This window comes from Lichenostomus cassidix, chromosome 1Aa (genome assembly GCF_008360975.1).
Source record: "Lichenostomus cassidix isolate B80296 chromosome 1Aa, HeHo_3.0, whole genome shotgun sequence".
Taxonomy (NCBI): Eukaryota; Metazoa; Chordata; class Aves; order Passeriformes; family Meliphagidae; genus Lichenostomus; species Lichenostomus cassidix.
In genome coordinates this window covers 32,005,169-32,025,133 of record NC_139480.1, presented here as the reverse complement: position 1 = coordinate 32,025,133, position 19,965 = coordinate 32,005,169, and the positions used below count along the sequence as shown (strand labels likewise).

General features: G+C 38.3%; 1 protein-coding gene across 2 annotated transcripts in view; it reads right to left on the bottom strand.

Moving 5' to 3' along the window:
- The window catches only part of SRGAP1 (SLIT-ROBO Rho GTPase activating protein 1), a 143,108-nt gene that overhangs the window by 27,800 nt on the left and 95,343 nt on the right, over nucleotides 1–19,965 (bottom strand). Inside the window, exons 7-15 of one of the 2 annotated variants that reach the window (XM_085044197.1) lie at nucleotides 16,114–16,335; nucleotides 15,233–15,334; nucleotides 13,378–13,575; nucleotides 13,174–13,258; nucleotides 8,873–8,900; nucleotides 6,411–6,513; nucleotides 2,685–2,745; nucleotides 2,446–2,523; nucleotides 791–925 (exon numbers count right to left, since the gene is read on the bottom strand). In XM_085044197.1, coding sequence (XP_084900323.1) covers nucleotides 791–925; nucleotides 2,446–2,523; nucleotides 2,685–2,745; nucleotides 6,411–6,513; nucleotides 8,873–8,900; nucleotides 13,174–13,258; nucleotides 13,378–13,575; nucleotides 15,233–15,334; nucleotides 16,114–16,335 — 1,012 coding nt within the window. Of the gene's footprint in view, nucleotides 1–790; nucleotides 926–2,445; nucleotides 2,524–2,684; nucleotides 2,746–5,868; nucleotides 5,903–6,410; nucleotides 6,514–8,872; nucleotides 8,901–13,173; nucleotides 13,259–13,377; nucleotides 13,576–15,232; nucleotides 15,335–16,113; nucleotides 16,336–19,965 lie in introns of both variants that reach the window. The other variant, XM_085044205.1, reaches the window with a different exon arrangement.

Sequence of the window (19,965 nt, the reverse complement as noted above, 5' to 3'; positions counted from 1 at the left end):
AAATTCTTCCTCAAAGCTAGCTCCTCTGACCACTTCCACTGTGCCCACAGGGAATAGTAAGTCTATTGATGGGTGGCTTGGCCTCACCCCTCAACACCTGCAGGGGTCTGTGAACTGGAAGAGGTTTTGTGCATGTCAGAGCAACTCACTCATCCACTGACAACTTTCTAACTACTACAGCCTCTGTGTCTGGCTATGAGCACCAGCAGCACACAGACACACGCGACGCTCCTCCAAGGCATCCCATTACAACTTGTGTGTGGGAAGGCAGACCAGGCTCTCCTGCAGACAGCACTCAACTGTTCCACTCCATCCCTGCACCAAAGGGCTTTCCGGCTTGGATTGGTGCTTTTAAGATGAGCACAACAAAGGTCAGAATCACACGATGTTGAGCAGTTAGTTACTTATTCACCAGTGCTGACCCCAAGCTGCGGGGCATGAAAACCTTTTTGGAAAGTAACACAATCTATTTGCCTGTTCATGACTTCATTCCCTTCTGTCTGCCTCAATACACAGAGTAAAATAATAATAATGCATTTAAATTTAACTATCCCTTGTATACCAAAAGATATGCTTCCTGCCCTATCAAACACAGAATTGCACTGTACATTAATCCCAGCAAAAAAGGGGAACAACCACAACTGTGAGTATGACTAACAACTGACCCAGACTGCTACACAGGGCAAACAAATAATCTCAGGAAAATTTGTGAAGTTAGCTCTTTTTTCAGGCTACTACCACGTACCTGAAAGTAAAATTCTATTGAGAATAAACAAAAATTTCTACTTACTGATACAAGAAATAAGATCATTAAATCTTTCCTTAGGAAAGACAGGATTTTCCAGCCCTCGGAAATAGAGCTTCAGTACTCCAGCAACTGAGTTAATGTCATGGTTACTTTGGTCATCTGCCAAAGGATTTTCACCTTAAAAAGTAAATAAAGTGAATGAAACACATATGCAGGAGCATTCTTGCATAAAACATTTTTATAAGTGAGCGACATTTTGGGAGGGGTTTTGTTTTCAGTGTGTGGGAGGTGGCAATGCAAGCATTCAAGTAAGAAAATAAACACTGGTTTAGAAATCCCAGGCTATGATTAAACTAAAAAAAGGCAGCCTAAATAAAGCTTCCTTAAAATTACATAACCTAGTGATCTCTTAGGTCCTGAACTTCCAACTAGGTATTTATGGACATGTTGTGATTTATATTTAGTAAAACAAAAAAGCCAAATGTTCTTAATTGAATGGAGTTTCTCAGACTTTTCTTTGGAGTCCTACATAAAGGAAATAGATCGCTCATTGAATTGAAAATGTGTCTTCATTATAAAAAATTAAAACTTTAGGAATATGTGCAACCATTTTGTTGAAAACCTAACTGAAATCTCAGCCACAATTGCACTACTTTATTTGCGTAATTTTAAAGGTTTAGTCTTTATTTTGAAACATTTTAAAATATATGCATCTTCAAGAATAACACTACCTAGGAGGAGCAGTTAAGAATAAGCAGATTTAAAAGCTGCAGAATGGAGGGATGTGGCTTCACTTGGCAAGTGAAAACAGCTGCTTTATGTATCTTGTAAGACAAGATCAGGTTTAACAAGATATATATAACTACTACTAGGAAGAAAAAAACTGTGCATATTTTTTCAGGCTTTCAGTCACAAGACTTTTTGCTCCAAGGATTTTGTCATTAGCAGATGATCTGTAAAAGTTTGAATTTACCCTAGAAATTAAAAAATCCCAGCTTTTAAGACTCAAGGAAAAAGAATTTATATTTTAAAAAATGGTAAAAAGTATTGCTTTAACACAGTTAGAAGATTGCTGGATCCTGGTTCCCCTAGCAGACCAGTCCTAGGCTGGGTGTTGCAAGCCACTAATGTGTAAAAAGCTGGTTTTAATTCCTGGTATTTTTCATGTAAATCCTCCTCTGGGGCTTAAGTTTCCTTTAAGAATGAGGCATGGAATGACCCTTTTTTATGCCCCCTATTTTTCTGGATTGTGATGCAACTTTGGCAGAGGGACCAGAAAGCTGAGCACTCATATTCCAGAAGATAAAGTAACATGACTTTCAAATTGCATTAAGTAGTCTCTTGAATCAAATTAAATCCATTATCTTTCTTTTTTGAGGATCTTTAAAATAAAATATACAAAAACTACTATTTGCAGTTTACCATTAACAAAAGACTACTGTTTATAGTTGATTCAAGAATCATATGCCTTGTCTAAACAAAATGAGAAAACCCCTCAAGCTCCTAGGATGTAATGTGGGTGAAAACATGCACATGTCATCATTGTACTTCATGTTTAAGCATATGATGGTGCAAAGTTTTAGCTGCAGTACACACAGCACATATAATCTGTTTAAACAGTCAAGAAAATAATTAGAATTTAAAAGATTTTAAAATGTCAGATATTAAGGTGCTCAAATAAATGAAAATCCAATTACCTCTCTCAAATGAATTTTTAATATCATTGACTTCCACCTGGGAACCAGACACTCTAAAAATTCCCTGATGCTGAAGACCTGCAGCAAAGATGGGAGACAGTGGTGAAAAATGAATTTATTTTTTAAAATACTTTTAATCTCTATTTTAAAAACAAAGCTGTGTTGCTAAATGAATAATAAAACAGATACAGGAAAGAAGTTGAGGCAATAATGAAATGACAGTTTTTTTCAGAGCTTACCGTATAAATTTATAAATCTGATACAGCTTTCCACAATAAGAGGAATAACTTGCCCTGAATCCTGCAAAAACAAGAGCAGAAAGAGTGAGCTGCAGATCAGAAAGAGGAAACCTCCCCACTATGGTCTGAATGTGAAAATGCACTTTCTTAGTCAATCTAGATGGACATACAGTGCTGGCAAAAAAACACCTAAGAAAAAATACCACTTCTAACAGAGTTCTCTTCCCATTTAGGGAGGGGAAAAGGAACAGGTGAAGAAAAGGATTATCGTTCTTAAAATAATTTAATTGGGAAATTCAGTTCTCTGTCACCACATCTGGCTAACACTGTATGTGACATCTAAGCTCTTGCATGCATTTTAGATTTTTGAAGCAAAATTAGTTAAAGCAGTGAATTTGCCTTTTAAAAAGCTTATTATTAAGAATAATAATTCATGATGAAGATGATCCCTCTCCATACATTCAATTGACCTTTCTTTTCCTGGTGGAGAAAATCCTACATGGATCTAATTACACAGGACCTAATTACTCAATGTGGGGACTTTTTTTGGTAAAAAATGTTCATTGCAAACATTTTCCATGGCTCTTCCGGATTTGCTGGACTATCAGAAACGTTCTTGGAGCAGAGCCACCAAATGACATTGCATGGGGTGCCAGGATGTCTCCCTCCTGACTGAGAGCACTGCTATGGGCTCTGCAGGTTTGCATGCCCTACTACAGAGCAGATGATAGCCTGGCATGTTGTTTCTGGCTGCTCTAAATGGCTGCTGATCACCAGGTGGTGAATTGCAGCTACTTGGAGCTCTGCATGTGGTTCAGCTGCTTCTTCTCTAGGCACAAAGTTCCTGGGAAAGGGAGGTCACAGCCCACACCTCCTCACCTGCCACTGGCAGAGAGCAGGAATCACAGCTCCTCATCTCAGAAATTATATAGCAGCAGGTCTGTAGCTACATTTTCAGTCACACAAAAATGTTTTAAAAAAGGATAAAAAACATTTGTGATGGAAGAGGGAGAAGATGACTATACACTAATTGCCAGTGAGTTACTTGTAATTTTCTTTTAAACTGCTTATTTTTCAAAATAACCATTGGAGTCCTTTTATGTTGGCACTTTAAAAAATGGATGTTTTAACCCAACCACAGTAGTGACCACAAGTGATCAAATATAGGGTAAAGATGTAAATAAAATTATTAAATATTGTTTGGAAAAGTTGGTGCTTACGTTGCAAAGTTTACTGTTACATAAATAATCTCAGAATTTCTTGTCTTGGAAGCTGTAATTTTTTTTCCAAACGAATTTCCAATACGGAAAGCTCAGAGAACTGACTAATTAATTTGGAAGTTTAGTATAAAATCACCCTGAATTATAAAACCATGAATTCAAAACACCTTGTAGCTCAGAATACACATTTCCTCTTACAAATGAGTACTTAGTTTTCATGCTAAACTACACTAATGGGAAGTTTATGAATTAAGGTCAAGTAGAATAAAAGTCCACTACCAAAAAAATTTGAAAAGTAACACACAGTAAGAAAATGAAACATTGCACTTCCTGTGGTAACCCAACCCCCTGATCTTATGTGTACTCTGTGCTGGTTTAGTGAGGCTTACAAAAGACTGCATCACTAACTATGCTATTTAAGCTGTGGATTGTTTGTCTTCTAATTTAAAACCCAGCAAAGTCTGGCTAGCCAGTTTGCTAGAACCAATAATGGCTAGATTAGCATTTTCTCTTTGATTTGTGTCATGGTTCGGTAAGAGCTAAACAAAAAACCCCATGGAACAGGTCAGTTATTAAACCCAGGAACACCGTTATCTTCACCAACACTGAGCAGCCTGGCCCTCCAAAAAAAGCAGAGTTTTAGAAAACATGCACAACATGCACCCACATCTCCCATTAGTATGCTGCTTCATGCAAAGAATATAAAGCCTAGGAAAGGATAGTGTTTGCAGTAAGAAATTACAAAAAACCAAACTCCAAATCACTTTCACACCTGGTTTTGGAAAATCTGTTCACAAAACTTTGTACTTAAGTAATACCCTGAAATAATCTAAATTAACAGCTTTGCCTTTTGAATCTAATTAAAGGAAAATAACTTGAAGTAGCATTCTGTGCTGGTGAGTGTCAAGAACAGTGACCCTGTTGCTACTGTGAATTTAATCTGATGTGTGCAGTCAGTGAATGTATGTTTGGGACTAGTTATAAGTTCTTCTGAAGCAAAACTCTAACAAAAAGCCATTTGGTGTGATAGTGTAATTCACTACGTGTAATCCTTTTGTCCTTGTCAAAATGAGTCATCCCTATCAGGAATGACAGGGTCTTTGGGCAGAGATGCTGTCCTAGGGTAGCTCCCACACTGGCAAATCTGTCATAAGGCTACCAGCTTTTTTGACCTCTTTCCTTTAGAACAACTTAATTAGGTAGGACTCCCCACTTGCAAGTAAGCGCTGTCACTCACACTGCTATGTAGTATAACTCTTGTCTCTGTGAGGTCAAATGATGATCATTTCTCCTGATTTGCTTTGTCCTTCTCTAGAGGCTTTCATTGTGAGAATTTCTGCTTCCTTGCCCACTTTCAGCCTTAAGCAAGAAACTGCTCATGATACTCATCTATTTCAGCATGTGATGATTTCTCAAAGTCTTTGCATTTCACGGCACCTCCTGCACAACAATAATAAAAATAATAACAATGCTTTTCCCTGTAGTTGTACTGAGGATGGCTGAAAGCTTGACTCAAAGACAGCTAAACCAGTACAGTGCCACTGAGCACAGTATTTGTTCTGCAAAACCTTTGCCACTAGCTATATTGTACTAGGAAAAAAACAAATCCCTGTAAGATTCAAACCCAATACACAAAGCTTGCAGTCAAGAGTTTTAGTCACTGCATTTATAAATGTATTTTTACAATGTTTTAGAAGATTTCTTTCCTGTAGCTGTGTCAGCTAGTGTCCAGAGGACCTAACTGTGATGGGCGGGTGCTTGAAAAGGAGTAAGAAAATATCCATCATTTAAGACTACAATCCCTCCAGAGTTCTGCTCTGGTTTAGTTTTTCCTGCTATATTTGAACACTCATTTCTTAATGCAAACTTCTCCCGCCAGGTCTTTAAAAGAACTGATTTTGAGCCAGGCATGAATGCAACCCGAGAGCGAGACAGAGCTGGTTCTCTTGTCACCAGAACTATACCTGATGTCTCGTGTGAGAGTTCCTTCGGCCTCGGCTAGAAGCATTATTAGAAATAAAAGTATGAGAAAGAAGAAGATAGTAAATACAGCAAAGATACAAGATCCAGAATAGTGGTGATCACAATTTCACACAATATAATAAATTCCTAAAGTCATAGGAAATCAAAATCTGGATATCAAACCCAGGGCAACACTGCTTCTCCACAGACTTGGAACACTGAATGTAATGAAAATAGCGAGCAGGAAATTGTGGTAAGTTGTGGGATGCACCACTACATCCTATCTTCTTCATGAAGCTAAGTTTCCTATTAAAAGCAGGCTGCCAATACTATTCCTACTTGATTTACAAAACTGTAGGGAGGCTAATGTATGAAACGAAGCCCCCTCTTTCCCTTTGACTTCAGGAACTATTATATTGATCAACTGGGAAAGAAGAGCCCCAGGACAGACTTAAACATAATGATCTGCCTCAGCTTTTGTGAGGTGGTGACCATTATAGTGAGAAGTGTTGAGATCAGCCACTGGGGTGGCTGGTGCCAGTACCTTGATGAATGACTCCAAATCACCATTAAACAACTTAGTACTATACTGTGATCGGGGTCTGGGCTTCCTGTGTTTCTGGGGCTTAGGGGGAAGATTTGGAGGCCTAAGGGAAGGGAATATGATTACTGAGCATGGTAGAATAATATCATGCAATAAAATGAAATGTCTGTAAGCTCATGGCAAAACAACAGAACATTGTAAAGGGAGCAATAAACACAGTACTTATCAAATAAAGATTTTCCATCAAATTTAAGTGTAACACTGATTAAAGAGTGGAGAACTCCCTCATTAAAAATGCATTACTTATGGATAAATAATGACATTCTTTATGAATCCCTGTTTTGCAGTTTTACCATATAAATTTATTCCAAACACTGCACAATTGGAATGGCCTTTTTTGTTGTGGTCATGCATAAAATGTGCAGCTACCACTGGAATTCATCCTGCCAGCCACAGCAGAATACAAACCACTCGAAGCACCTTTTATCAAGCAGAAAAGTTGATTCATGCTGGAGAAGCTTCAAATGCAAATTAAAGCTGCTCAGCACACTCCTAAGGTGCTTCAAAACCAAACTGTCTGCATTTTCAACTACAGCCAGGAAGGTTAAACAGCTTTAGCTTTGCACATCCAACCTTCACACACGAAAAGAAACATCTTGCTAATTACCTAATGGAATTAAAAGAATACCAACTTGAACAAATAAATAAAACTAGCATAACACAAAAAGAAGTAAAGGAAGAACACACAAAACTTTGGTCTGCAAAATTTTACCTAGTGTGTTATGTGATGACTACAACTGACAGAGGTTACAGGAAATAAATATTGTTCTCTAGGTTACAAACTACTTTGTGAATATCAAGTCAACAGCTACATGTCAACAACTTCCTTAGTTCCCATGCACCAGCTGTTTCTATAGGTTTTTTTGGAATTAGCAAAAAGTAATATGTTTTTGGGGGATCAGTGAGGAACAATAAGGCATAGAGCATTCAGCAGTGGGACTTTATTCTGTTTGAGTACTACCTGCTGTTTTAAACTCATCTTGAAAGAGATCCTCTTCCCTTCTACAATTTAACTTTGGCCTTGAAGAACATTTCTGTTTGCATGTCTCACAGTCTGGAAATGTAACTGAACCCTGGGGCAACAGGCAGGTCCCGGCCAAAGCCCAGGAGCAGGTACTGAAGAATGGATGGGCTGGCCCTACTCCTCAGAGTATCTTCCTCTAAGCAACCAGCTGTAAGAAGATATGAGCTAAGATGGCTTCACTGCTCCCCCACTTTACTAAGGTAAAATCATTGCCTAAATCCACCATCTTCTCTCAGCTGTTTACACAGCAGGGAACTTAGGATGATGTGACTCTGATGAGTGGCCTACTTTGGAGTCAAATAGGAGGTTTTTCTCATTAGACATAAACTTGTTGATTTCCATGCATTCCTGGGATGGTAGCATCTGGAGGCAAATTAAAGGTACAGTTATCAGAATTAAGGTCAGCAATTGGGAAGAGTGCTCTGATTTGCTGCCACTTTTCAACTGAGGTAATGTAAGGAAAGTAGTTGACCAAGTCCAACTTTACCAAGCTAGAAAAAAACATGGAGCAGCGGGAGAAAATCAGGTGTAAAGTCTGTAGAGATGACCCTGGGAACATTGTGACCAGTCAAGATGTTTCTTGAAGGCATTGGGCAAGGATGTATTGCATGGAAAGAGAAGGGAAAAGCGAGACCAAGAAAGCTGGGCTGGATGCTCCTGCTTTACCAGGATAGCAGGGATACATACAAGTGGCAGCTGCAAATCCTAGCAGTTGCCATTGCCCTGCATAGTCTCTGGGGGCTGCAGAGTTTATCTGGGTTTATATCTGGGAGGCAGCTTCTAAGGTGTGGGACTACACAACCGAGAAAGTACGTGCAGCACAAAGGAGGGAGATCTAACACTGAATCCTTTCTTTTCTGTGGATACACAGAGCCGTTTAAGTATGGAACACATGCATGCTGGGGGAGGCAGGTATTTGTGTCCAGAGATAAGTTATGAAAGACACAGCTCATTGCCCAAAATTATCTTCCTACCAAGTTCTTTTTAAATGTGTATCCTGACCAAGAGAATTGCAAACTATGAGAGGCAAGGTATCTCTGACAACTGAAAATTATTTATTTTCTAGCACCAAGTGCCCCCTGCAACTTCCAAATCTGATGTGTGATTCACAAATATTTTTAAGGATTTCCCAGTTTGTCCCACCCTTGACACTGGCCAAAGCAGCTCTTATCATAAGAATGAGGAAGATGAGCAGTCTAGTCCTTTACCCATCAGCATGCTGAAACAGAAATGTTGAATGTTAAAACACACAGGGTCTGTACATAATTAATGTACACAACAGCAACAGAACAACCTTACAAAGTTGTTCTAAAATTTGTAAATTCTAAGATTTTACCTATTTTTTAACTCTAAACCAAGTCAGATAAAAATATCTTACCTTGTTGTCATGTATTCAGCCCTGTGACCTAGAAAAGTTCAATAAACAGGAAACAATGATTTGTAGGTTTTAGGTTGAAATTTTTGTATCTAAATTACACTTGGCAAATTATTTTTAACCCTAACTTTCATGCTACCAGCAAAAGATATACAACTATACAACAAACAGGGCAGTGTAGTTATCTACTATCTCCACAGTTCATTTAAAATACAAACACAACCCATGTTATGGAACAATTTTTAAGAAGCCTGCCCACAGATAAAGAGTCACTTGATACTGTAAATAATTTAAAGTAAAATTCCAAACAATGTCTATTGTTGGTGCTCATATGTTTCAGTGGCTAAATCAGTATGGAAATAGAGCTGTCCTAAGATTAAATTACACCTCTCCCCTGTGCCTTGTGCCTAAACCTGTTCAGTGCTGAAAATACAGGGCTCTAGACACGAGTAGCTATTGAAAGACTCCCTACTCTCTTTTCTCTGCATATTGCAGGAACAAAGTACAACACAATCACTGAGAAACACCACAGAGAACTACAGAGAATTGTAAAGGAGCAAATATCATATTCCAGAAAGGCTCCTTTGTTGATCAACAGACCAGTAAGTCAGGCATGTGCATCATGACAACTCACCATAGTGAAAAGGAAAATAATGAAACAGGACAAAGTGGTATGGTAAGTTCCAATGAGCTCAGCTTTGCCAAAGGGAGATTGTGCCCTATTAATTTATTAAAAATCTTTAAACACGTCAGTAAAATACTGGATAAAGAACAATCAGTTCAATGAATTTACTTAGGCTTTCAAAGGCCCCTCATAACTTTCTTCACAAGAGGTGACTAAGGCAGCTGAACAGCCATGGATAGAGTGACAAAATATTCTCACTGATCAAAAACTAGCAAAGAAAAGGGAAACCCAGTAGATTTAAAATGGTCTTTTTTCATCATGGCAAAAAATGCAACAGCCATTTACTCAAGCCTTCCCATTAGGGCCATTTATGCAATTCATAAGGCATTAATGCCTTGAGAGATCACAGCAGCTAAGGAGGCAGAGCACTGTGCAGATGACTTAAATACTTTTCTATCAAACCCTGATGAAACTAGGAAGCCCTTCATATGGGTTAAAGTAACACACAGTGCAAACAAAATTCATTCTTAACAGGTTCAAGTAAGGTATTAGGGAAGAGTTAAAAACCTACGCAGTGAACAGAACTATAGATAAGAGCTTTGAAAATCACTCTGAGCTTCCCTTGGGCTAGGTCTAAGTACACTGGTCAATTTGAAAGGGACACCAAAAAGGCTTGTCAGACTCCAGAAAGAATGAATAACAGTGATATGAAAAACATAGTAGTATTATGTGCCAGTGTTCAGACGCACACAAAGTACTGCACAGTACTGAAAACCCTAATCTGAAAATATATTTTGCAGTACCAGAAGAGTGTGGATCCCCTGAAACTGGCAAAATTAAGAAGCTCTGGGAAAAATCTCTGACATTAAGATATGTGAATCTTGTCAGCATCTGTTTTAGATAGGTTAAAAAGAGAGATGGGAGAAGAGTACGAAAAATAACCTGTGACAGAAAAAGAGTAAGCCAGGGACTTCTCCCTACTCAGGTTACCAAGGGAAATACACTGAGACTAAAAATCCCAATAACAAATGCTAGTAAAATGGAAGATGTTACAAATGCTGTGCCTGGGGGCTTTTAAACACATCTTTGATATTTAACAGTCTAGGGCAAAAGATGTCTGGGCCTTAGGGACAATTTCTTCTACAACTCCTTGTTTCCTTTCTTGCATTCCTCTTTGCTTTGTTAACTTATTCTTTCAATAGGTGAGCCTTTAGATCAAGATTAATATGAGCATCAGTGTGCTTCCTATGTTTGGTACCAATTTCATTTGAGCATTTCTTATTTACTTTCCAAATCTGTAGATGCAGATTCAGCACAGTGCAGCTCATCTATCTTCCCTGTGCAGATCATGAATATGTATCTGCTGTGTCCATAAACAGCAAGACTTTAACAGGCAGCTGATGAACCAGGATAGAAGCCAAATGCTGTTAACATTGTGGACATCAGATGGGAACCTGGATCTATTCAGCCTATATCCTTCCACTGCACAGTTTTGAATAAAAGCAAGAAAGGGTGCCAAAGGAAAACTTTCAGTTGAGACAATCCTCTCCTTCTCCCCCCATTCTCCCTAGCTTTATTTAACACAGCACACTTTGTTATTTGTCTGCAGTCTTGCTGACATGGAAGTTTCCAGAAAAGGCAAGTTCAGGGGAGCAGGGGAGCAGTTCACTTCCTACAAATCCATTTCTATATTAGCTACAGCAGTAACATTCATAATTCCACTGTAACTCAATCCTTTCAATCATCCCCATTCAAGAGACTTTCAGAACCCAGGTTGCCCGTCCCAGGCATGGGCATTTTAATGCAGGACATGACTCAACTGAAGGAGGTACTTGAACTTTTTAATGTGTGATAATGAAGGCTTTCACTCCAAATATCAGCTTTGAATGTAAATGTGTATGCTTGGGGTACTATTGGTATGAGCCATGCTATGGCGATGGGATAACAAATATGTGCAAAAACTCTATGAGTAACGCATTAGCTACTTGGGGGTTACAGCTGGTGTGTAGAAGGGAATTTTTCAAACAGAATAGTCCAAGCATGCCTCAGCATGGCAGAATGGCCCATAGCCTAATGGCAATTTATGACTTAGGTCACCCTGCTGAGAAGTTTTTCTTTAGGTTTCCTTTCAAACAATTCTTTCCTTACTTTTTTCCAACATGCATTATGCAGCAGATTCTGTTGCCTTTTATCTCTCTCCCTTTCACTTTATTTTTCCAAATACATTTTCAGTGAGCTACCAGAGGAAAAATTTCCCCTTTTTTTGACTGAAGTCAGCTGCACACTGTTTTGTGTGAATAAACTGTTCAACACAGAGATTAAAAATAAAAATCTATTAAATGAAAACTTCCATGAGAAAGAAGATAATGTAGTTAGCTGTCTAAAAACAGCTACCATCTTCTACAGTTCAGTTTTCAAAGAAAATGCTGCTTATATCCTACCCTCAACCTCAGTCACTCCCTGGACAGGGCCTTTGTTTGTGTTATAGCCACTAAACTACTAATAGCTGTTTAGGCACCTCCATCTGTGGATCTGGGCTTTTGTATTAAAAGCAAGAAGAGATGTGATTAACAACAGCTACTCAGAAGTAAAAAGAAAATAAATTGACACAACTTTTAGAAATATTCTTTTAGCAAACTGTTTTTTTTCTTGAATCTTAACTTTAAATTACAGTCTTTAAGCTCCAGGAGAGGATTTTTACTCTTTTTGGTGTAAGCTCACTTCCTCTCAAGTCTGTATCACTCTGGGGATCTAGTCCTGAAAGTTTGTACTGCAATTCCCCTTTTCCCTTTGGCGCATGAAGAAATGCCTGTTGGGAGGGCTGGTAAAGAGACAGGCTGGAGCTGAGCATAGTGTCTGATTTGTTACTGCCTTAATTCAGCTTTACTTCATTTGGGCTTTGCTTCTGCTGACTTGGTTTAGATTTTAAGATGTACTTTTAAAAACTGTGGAGAATGTTCAGGACAACAGATAATTCTCTGCTATTGTAATTTGTAATGCAATAATGTTATGAGCAATAATGATAATCAACAGGTATAGAGTTATTAATGAAGTTTTCATTTATTTAACTCTCAAATATGCAAATACTTTGTAAAAAACAACACTAAATTAAGTCTATAAGAAACTCACTACTGACATTACTGAGGTCAGGACTTCACCTTTTACCTCTGATAAATGTTTCACTAAATTCTTAGGCTGCATGTCCATGTGTTAGAAATGCTGCACTAGTGAGTCCATTGTAAGAGATGCATCTTGAATAATTCTGTATGCTTTAAAAAGATCACTCTTCCCCAAGTCTTAAAAAAAACTCTCAAGTCAACGGAAATTGTTAGGATGTAGAAACAGTACATTTGTCACAGCTCTTAAATCAACCTGCACTGACTGTGTCAGCTCTCCTTTCAGACATGAGATTTTTCATCCAGTAGTTCTGTTTCCAAATCGAGTCACTTGTCTAAACATCTGTGCAGTGGAAATAAATATCCGTTGAAGAAATAAAATCAATTTATTGTGTGTTTTATTACTCTTACCAATGCACCAAAACTATGACTGGTAAAAATCAAATCTATGTTTACTGGACAATTAACCTTTAAGTTTTGTTATTTTTTTTCCTGCACATCTTTGGCGTTTCAGTGGGTTCACTGTATAGTCTGGAATCACCTTTCAGTTGTGTGATATTTACCTTCTCCGAGTGTCCTCTGCAGCAAGTCATGTTTTGCTTGAAGTTTTGTGATGAGATTACTACCTTCCAGATATTCTCTGAATTTCTGTAGAGATGCAGATGAATCTATTACTATGCATGACACAAAAATTCTAGGAACTTCTGGATAATGTTTACTTCAGGTGTTTGGTCTGCATCACATGAATGAGGAAGGAACCAACATACCATGAAATAGAATTGCTCTGTTTCCTGCTGGTTAGCTCTTCTTTTTGCAATGCTAGGCTTACTCAGGTATGTCTCAGAGACTGTTGACTTCACAGACTCTGTTGAGCGACTGTGCTGGAAACACTCTGACACATCATAATCTTCAATGGTGACCATATCTTGTATTGTCTGCAGGGTAGCCTCTGTTGTCTTCTTGACCTGGTGTTAAAAAGGACAATTTGCCAGATGCAAGATAAATATATACAGGAACAGCTTAGAAGGGAAGGTCGTTACTCACAGAAATTCTCTGGCACACTCCCCCAAACAAACTGGTGTGTAAATGTGAAAAGTTAGGTGCACTGTAACAGATATTTGTGTAACAAGTTTCCTATCTAGTTGTCTGCTTTACCATGGTCTAACCCACAAACACAGATGTACTCTTGTGCTGGCTCTGTAGTTCACTCAAGCATTGGTTTGAAATTAGAATTGAAATGTGACATGATTTGATTATGGTCCCTAATCTGGGAAGCAATAGAGGTGATTCACTACTCTGAAGAGTCAGTTCTAAATGTGGTCAGTGTGTTATATTGAATATATAAGTCCAGAAATCTGAATCTGGCCAGAAAAACATGATCTTCCAAGAAAAAAATCTGTGACCCTACACTGTGCAGTGCTATGATGAGGGGTACAGTGATGTTTAGACTGCAGAAGGGTAATACATCGCTGACACAGAGGGCTTGAGAAAGAACAATTTACACCAGGCTCACAGCCCTTCCTATGACATACAGAGCACCACTGCTCATGGAAGAAACCTAGGCAGGGATGCTGTGGACAAGAGATGTAGCTTCCACAGTGCAATAAAGTAACTGGCAATATTCACAAGGATGTGATTCACTTCCCAGTTCTGCTTCAGATGGCGTCTCTAGTAGGGTCAACCAAATCACGTACACTTCTCCACACAGCTCCGAGGCAGGCAAATATCCCTTCCATGCCTGTCAAACATGATTTCTCCCCCTATGCCCTTGCACTTCACTTGACTGAAAGAAATAATCTTTCTCCTTCCTTCTGTCTTTGTTGCCTTGAGAGATATTCTGAATGCAAGTGGGGTTTTTTTTAAGATTACTGTGCATGTATGATGGACATTAATACTTTATTCTAGACATTCAACATACAAACTGGAATAAGAAAAACTGGCATCCTGAAAACTTATCAGTAAAGTACATGAAGAAATGAAATTACTTCTATGTTTTCATTTAGGAACAGATTCTTATTTAAATGGAAGGATTTTAACATTGCCTTAACTATGAGAAAAGCCCATTTTATTTCCACTGCCAGAGCAGAGGAAAGAGAACAGCATCGTTTTTTCCGTATTTTACAAAAAAATGCATTTTATTTTGCTAGGTGAGCTGTTCCCATCACAGGCATTCATTAATCATGTTTATAAATAGCTGTAGCTGAGAGCATAAGAGATCTTGACTCAGCTACCACAAAAGACACTCAAATTCATTTGTACTACAGAAGCAGCAAGTTGAGGATTGGGCAGAGAGTGGTCACAGAAGACAATAACTGTTCTCAGTGGATTTCTATCACAAGAATTTAAAAATATGTGCTCTGGCAAGTTTACACTGAAGCGTCTGCAAAACACAAAACTAAGTAATGTGAATGTATGGACGGGTAAAAGACAAAATTTCCAAACCTCTAGAAAGCAGGTGAGGATCTACCTTAGCATATTTGCCAGTATTTGATTTTTAAAATTAAAACCACATGTACAGATTGAAGCCACTTCAGGATCATTTACATGCTTTTGGCAAGGTGGAAAACACTGCACCTTCCTGAAAATTATGTTATGCTTAGCCCTTGCAGACATAAGTCTTACCTCCTCATTTTCAATTTTGAGTGTAGCCAATCGTGACTGTAGCTGTTGATACCTAAGCATAAGCTCTGCTTGCACAGGTTGCTGGGCAGTGACCTGGCAAACCTAACAAAGAATCAAAAAGAGTTGTAAGATGCAAGTAATTTAAAAAAACAGTCAATAGTCTTCAGCTGTTCTTCTTAAAACTAGGTGAATTTCTACCAAAACTATTAAAACTTAACAAAGCAGACAATAAAATATGCCCATCTAAATTTAAAGTATTTATATGTTACAAGGTGTGGAAGTCTGTACTACATCCTATGAGTAAAGAGTACAGCCTTTTTGCATGTCTGCTTTTTGTTACTTTTATATCACACAGAAATGCAAACCCTGGAGTTAGTCACCTTGAAAAAAAAGATGTACATGGGTGGTTTAGAATTCTGCTTTGCTATTGGCCTTTGGTATAGCAGAACAGGGCACAGCTGGGGTACCAAGTATGCTTGAAATCTCCAGATGATAAAATGGGGGAAGAAGAAGGGGAAAAGGCTGCATTGCAGCATGAATAATTTGGAGCAGCTCTGCAGCTGCTCTCAGCACCCACAAACTCTGCTTTTTATGCAGGTAGTAAAGACACAAAGTCGCTGCTTGCACTGGTGCTGGGCTGAGCACAGGTTGGCCAGAAAATTCACAGCAATGTCATTATGAGTGATACAGAATATAATAACACATAACAGTTTTTACATAATAATTTTGAAGAAACTGACAGTGCTGCAAATTTTTCTAAATGTTATTGCTAATCCACTGGCTTTTGGGTAGCTTTTACCAAGCTCTTTGTAAAAGGGGATAAATTCTCTATCCTGGTATACAGAAACAGTCACTGTGTGGACACTTGTCAGTGTACAGACCTCATCACCCATATGAGATTGGAACTCAAATTTCATTGGTGGACAAAAAGCAGTGGGGTACATTTCCATGAATCTCTGTTTGTCACTTCGTGGCTCCAAGCTGTCGACTGCATTTTCAATGATGTCTAATCCCTCATGCCTGGAAGTTTCAAGATTATACTCTGCAGAAAGGTACGTTCTTAGGGCTCTGTTCAGACTAGCATGGTATCCAAGATCGCAACACTAAAAAGACAACAAAGGGAAAAAGAAAACAACTTTAAAAGGAGCAACACCATTCCAATATCCCAATCCTGAAACTGTCACTAAAATCTGTCCTGAAATTTTTCTGCCTTTGAAGTATTTAACAAAATATAATCTAAATTATATTTTGATTATATATATTGACTTCTGTGGTCAAGACAGTAAGTATTTAGTATCCTCATTCTGTTGCATAAATTAATGGACAGTTTTAGAAAAAAGATCAAGTTTACATGTATGACAGTTTGCTAATCAGATACAGAAGTGCAGGCACTGTATTTATATTGAAAAAGTCTGGGACTCCACACACAAGTGGGCTTTTCAGTATTAATAGCATCCGTAAGCCTTGAATCACCTATTTAAACCCACCCTGACATAACTCAATAATTTCAGTTAACGACAGCACCAAAGTGAACTTGAAACAATTCCTACTTACCATGCCTGTGCCTAAACAAAAACCTTCACAAAAACCTTGAGCACAAGCAATCCATCTAAAATGCTTTTTGATGCAACAGGAATGGTTTAGCATCTTTTCCCCTGATTGTGAAAATATATTTAATGTAAACACCTTATTTCCCATGCTCATACAGAGCCAGCAATGTACATCATGTTACTAAATGCTGAAAGTCATAATTTATGTATTTTTTTCCTACAGAATGGAATGTAATTGAAACCTAATTGGTAAAACATAAAGTTGTGTTTGTTCTTGAATTCTAAACATCCTCAGTTTGCATTATTCATGTTCAGTTATTATTTTAGAGAACAGCTGAATATATTTAAAAAATGTCACAGCAGTAGCATATCAACTGATTGTTTCCCTACATTATACAGTAAATACTCTCAGTTTCTGCTCAGTGAGCCTCCAGGTAAGGGGAGATGTCACCTCAATAGAGGCACATAAACTTGCTAACAATTGAATACAAAGCAGTGCTCTTTATTCAAATGTGTGAGATTTGCCCCAGTCAGAGGCCGATGTCTGGCCAGAGCAGTCAGAGCACTCTGCTTTAGGGCATCCTCAGTCCCCAGATACTCCTCCTGGGTGCTCACCCACAGCCTGAAGTCATCCATTCCTGCAGGACTTACAAGGTAACTTTGGAGCTGGGTAAAGAAGCAATTTGAATTCAGTCCACCGTACTCTATATGCATATATGCACTGTTTATATGACTACCTCTCTCACAGATATTACAAACCCCACAGGACTCATGGGATCATGCTCCCTGCCTTTTCCTCTCACTTATTGAAAAAGGAAAGAAATAGACAGAGAGGGAGACAGACATGGAGTTGTACACACTACATGGGAAAGAGCTTTCAACCTGTTTACCATAGCAAAACCCATGTGTAGGAAGGCAAGAAACACTTCACTTATGAATAGAAGGGCATGAAATGCTTCACACCTTGCCTTAGCTACAGTTATGACTAGTGATGAAACTGCTCTCTGAAAACTAAGAGAGAGCTGTTTTGTTCACAACAAAGCTTCCAGAAAGACTTAAGTTTTCACTCCTAACAAGTACTCCAGGTAGTGACTGCAGATGGGACAGTGGCTCTCCAGAAAAAAAAGCTGCTGAACCATTCAAAGAAAATAAAAGGATGTCATGTTCAGTGAAACACACATATGTTAACCTCTCTGTTTTGCATTTATAAAATGGAAATTTGTGTTGCACTTACTAAAACAGCCATTCAACTTTTATATTAAAGTGCATCCATATTTCAAAGACCCTCAGCCTAAAAAATATTGTTTCTAAAAGGAAAAGTCTCTTGGTGTTTTTCTCTTGTTCTATGTCAAATCAGATCTCATATTTAATTCACTATCTTGGATGAAAAAGACAGACTAAAAGTGCTGATAAGAAAGTGAATTGGGACAGCTGTTTTATTTCATGTGCATTAGTTTCAGAGAGACCTCTGGAAGATTAAACTGAAAGGGAATTAGAAATAGAGGGCAATGCCAGGTTTAGCATTGCCAACTACCCATGTGTTATAAAACTACAGCCTGAATTTTGGCTCTAGTGGATTAATCTGAGTATTACTAGAAAGCTTATTGATTTACAATTAGAGCTGTGTGGGTTTCTGGTGCAGCTTTTTTGCAAGCTGGAATACAAGATTGCAGCCTTTATGCTGTGCCATAACTTCACTGTTTAACCCTTAATCTACTCAGTCACTATCACCATGATCATCTTTGGAAAGTGATGACAGCTAAACAAGGCAACCAATACAGCCTCTCAGACAAGAAGAGGATTTTTCAAGTGAAGCAAAGTATCCTGCCAGGCTAAGGTAATTTCTTGCAATGCCAATGCCAGCAGAGAAAACAAGAATTAAATGCAGATCTTGAACTAATGCCTCATCACAAGTGCTTCTTTGAATGGAATTGAAAACATCTGGATTTAAAATTTTGCTTCAATTACTTATGTAAAAATAGAATTTGTATGATTTTTTTTTAAAAGCAAAACTAAACACTCAGGCATTGTCGCTGTTGAGCAGCTAGCAGAGTAATGAATGCATCGGTTCTCAGTGGCAAGAAGGAATGACCTTTATTGTTTTGATTTCATCACATTTATAGAGTTCTCAAAATCACCCAATTGGTCAGTCAGAAGCCTTCCCCCAGGCCTGATTGGCCAGGCCTGCACTGCCCAAGTTCTGGGACACTGTTCCAAAACATCCAAACTTTATCTTTATTTACAAAACACAAGAAAACTTCTCATGGGAAAAACTGTGCTAGCCACAGCGCATCATAACTCTTACTTTTGCCAGACCATAGTCCTCTTTCCCCAAAATTTGGAGACACTGATCATGACCGGGAAATGGGTCTGTCATAGTCATGGCTCTGTCATCAACTCATGGCTACCCAGAAAGAAATGCACTGTTTTAATCTGCTGGAAAGATGGTTTAGAAAAGAGTTGTCTATAATGGGGACAGCACTTTTAGTATTTGTTCATTACTGAGGCCAAAAGTACTGCCACTAAACTGCCATCCTGACCACATCGTCTCTGACCATGCTTGGAAAAATTAATCATCAACCTTTCTGGTGTTGCAAAAAAGTATATATGTATGCAGATACACACAGACACATGCATGCATATTTACATGATTTTCAGGAAAAATCTGTAGATGTGTAGAAAGACTTATGAAGTTCAAGTGAGCAACCACACTGTTAGCCAAAATAAATATGAGTCTTAGAGGTTCACTAGTCAGCACACAGAGGGTACAGCCTAGGTGGTTATCTACCTATGGATCTGCTGTCTATCTACAGGCTTCTGAGATGAGATGTCACTTGGCGCAGTAAGACATGAAGATGAAAAATAAGAGAATGAATACATAGACTATGAGTTTGTTTGCATTTCTGGATTCATAAAGACCTTTGGTTGGGCAAAGTGGAGGGAGATGAGTGATGCATTTGGGATATGTGTGAAAATTAATTTTGTAATTTGCATTTTATTCTTATTTGGAATTAAATCTGAAGCAGTCTCAAGAGTATTTACTGCCTTTATTGCACCCCAGAGTCTATTTAGGCTTGAACAGAACAAACTGCGGAGCTTAGCACAGAGCTTCAACCAAACCAAGCTCCTCTTACTCAACTTCATTTTGTTTCAAGAATAGTAATAAAAATCTAATGTCAATGG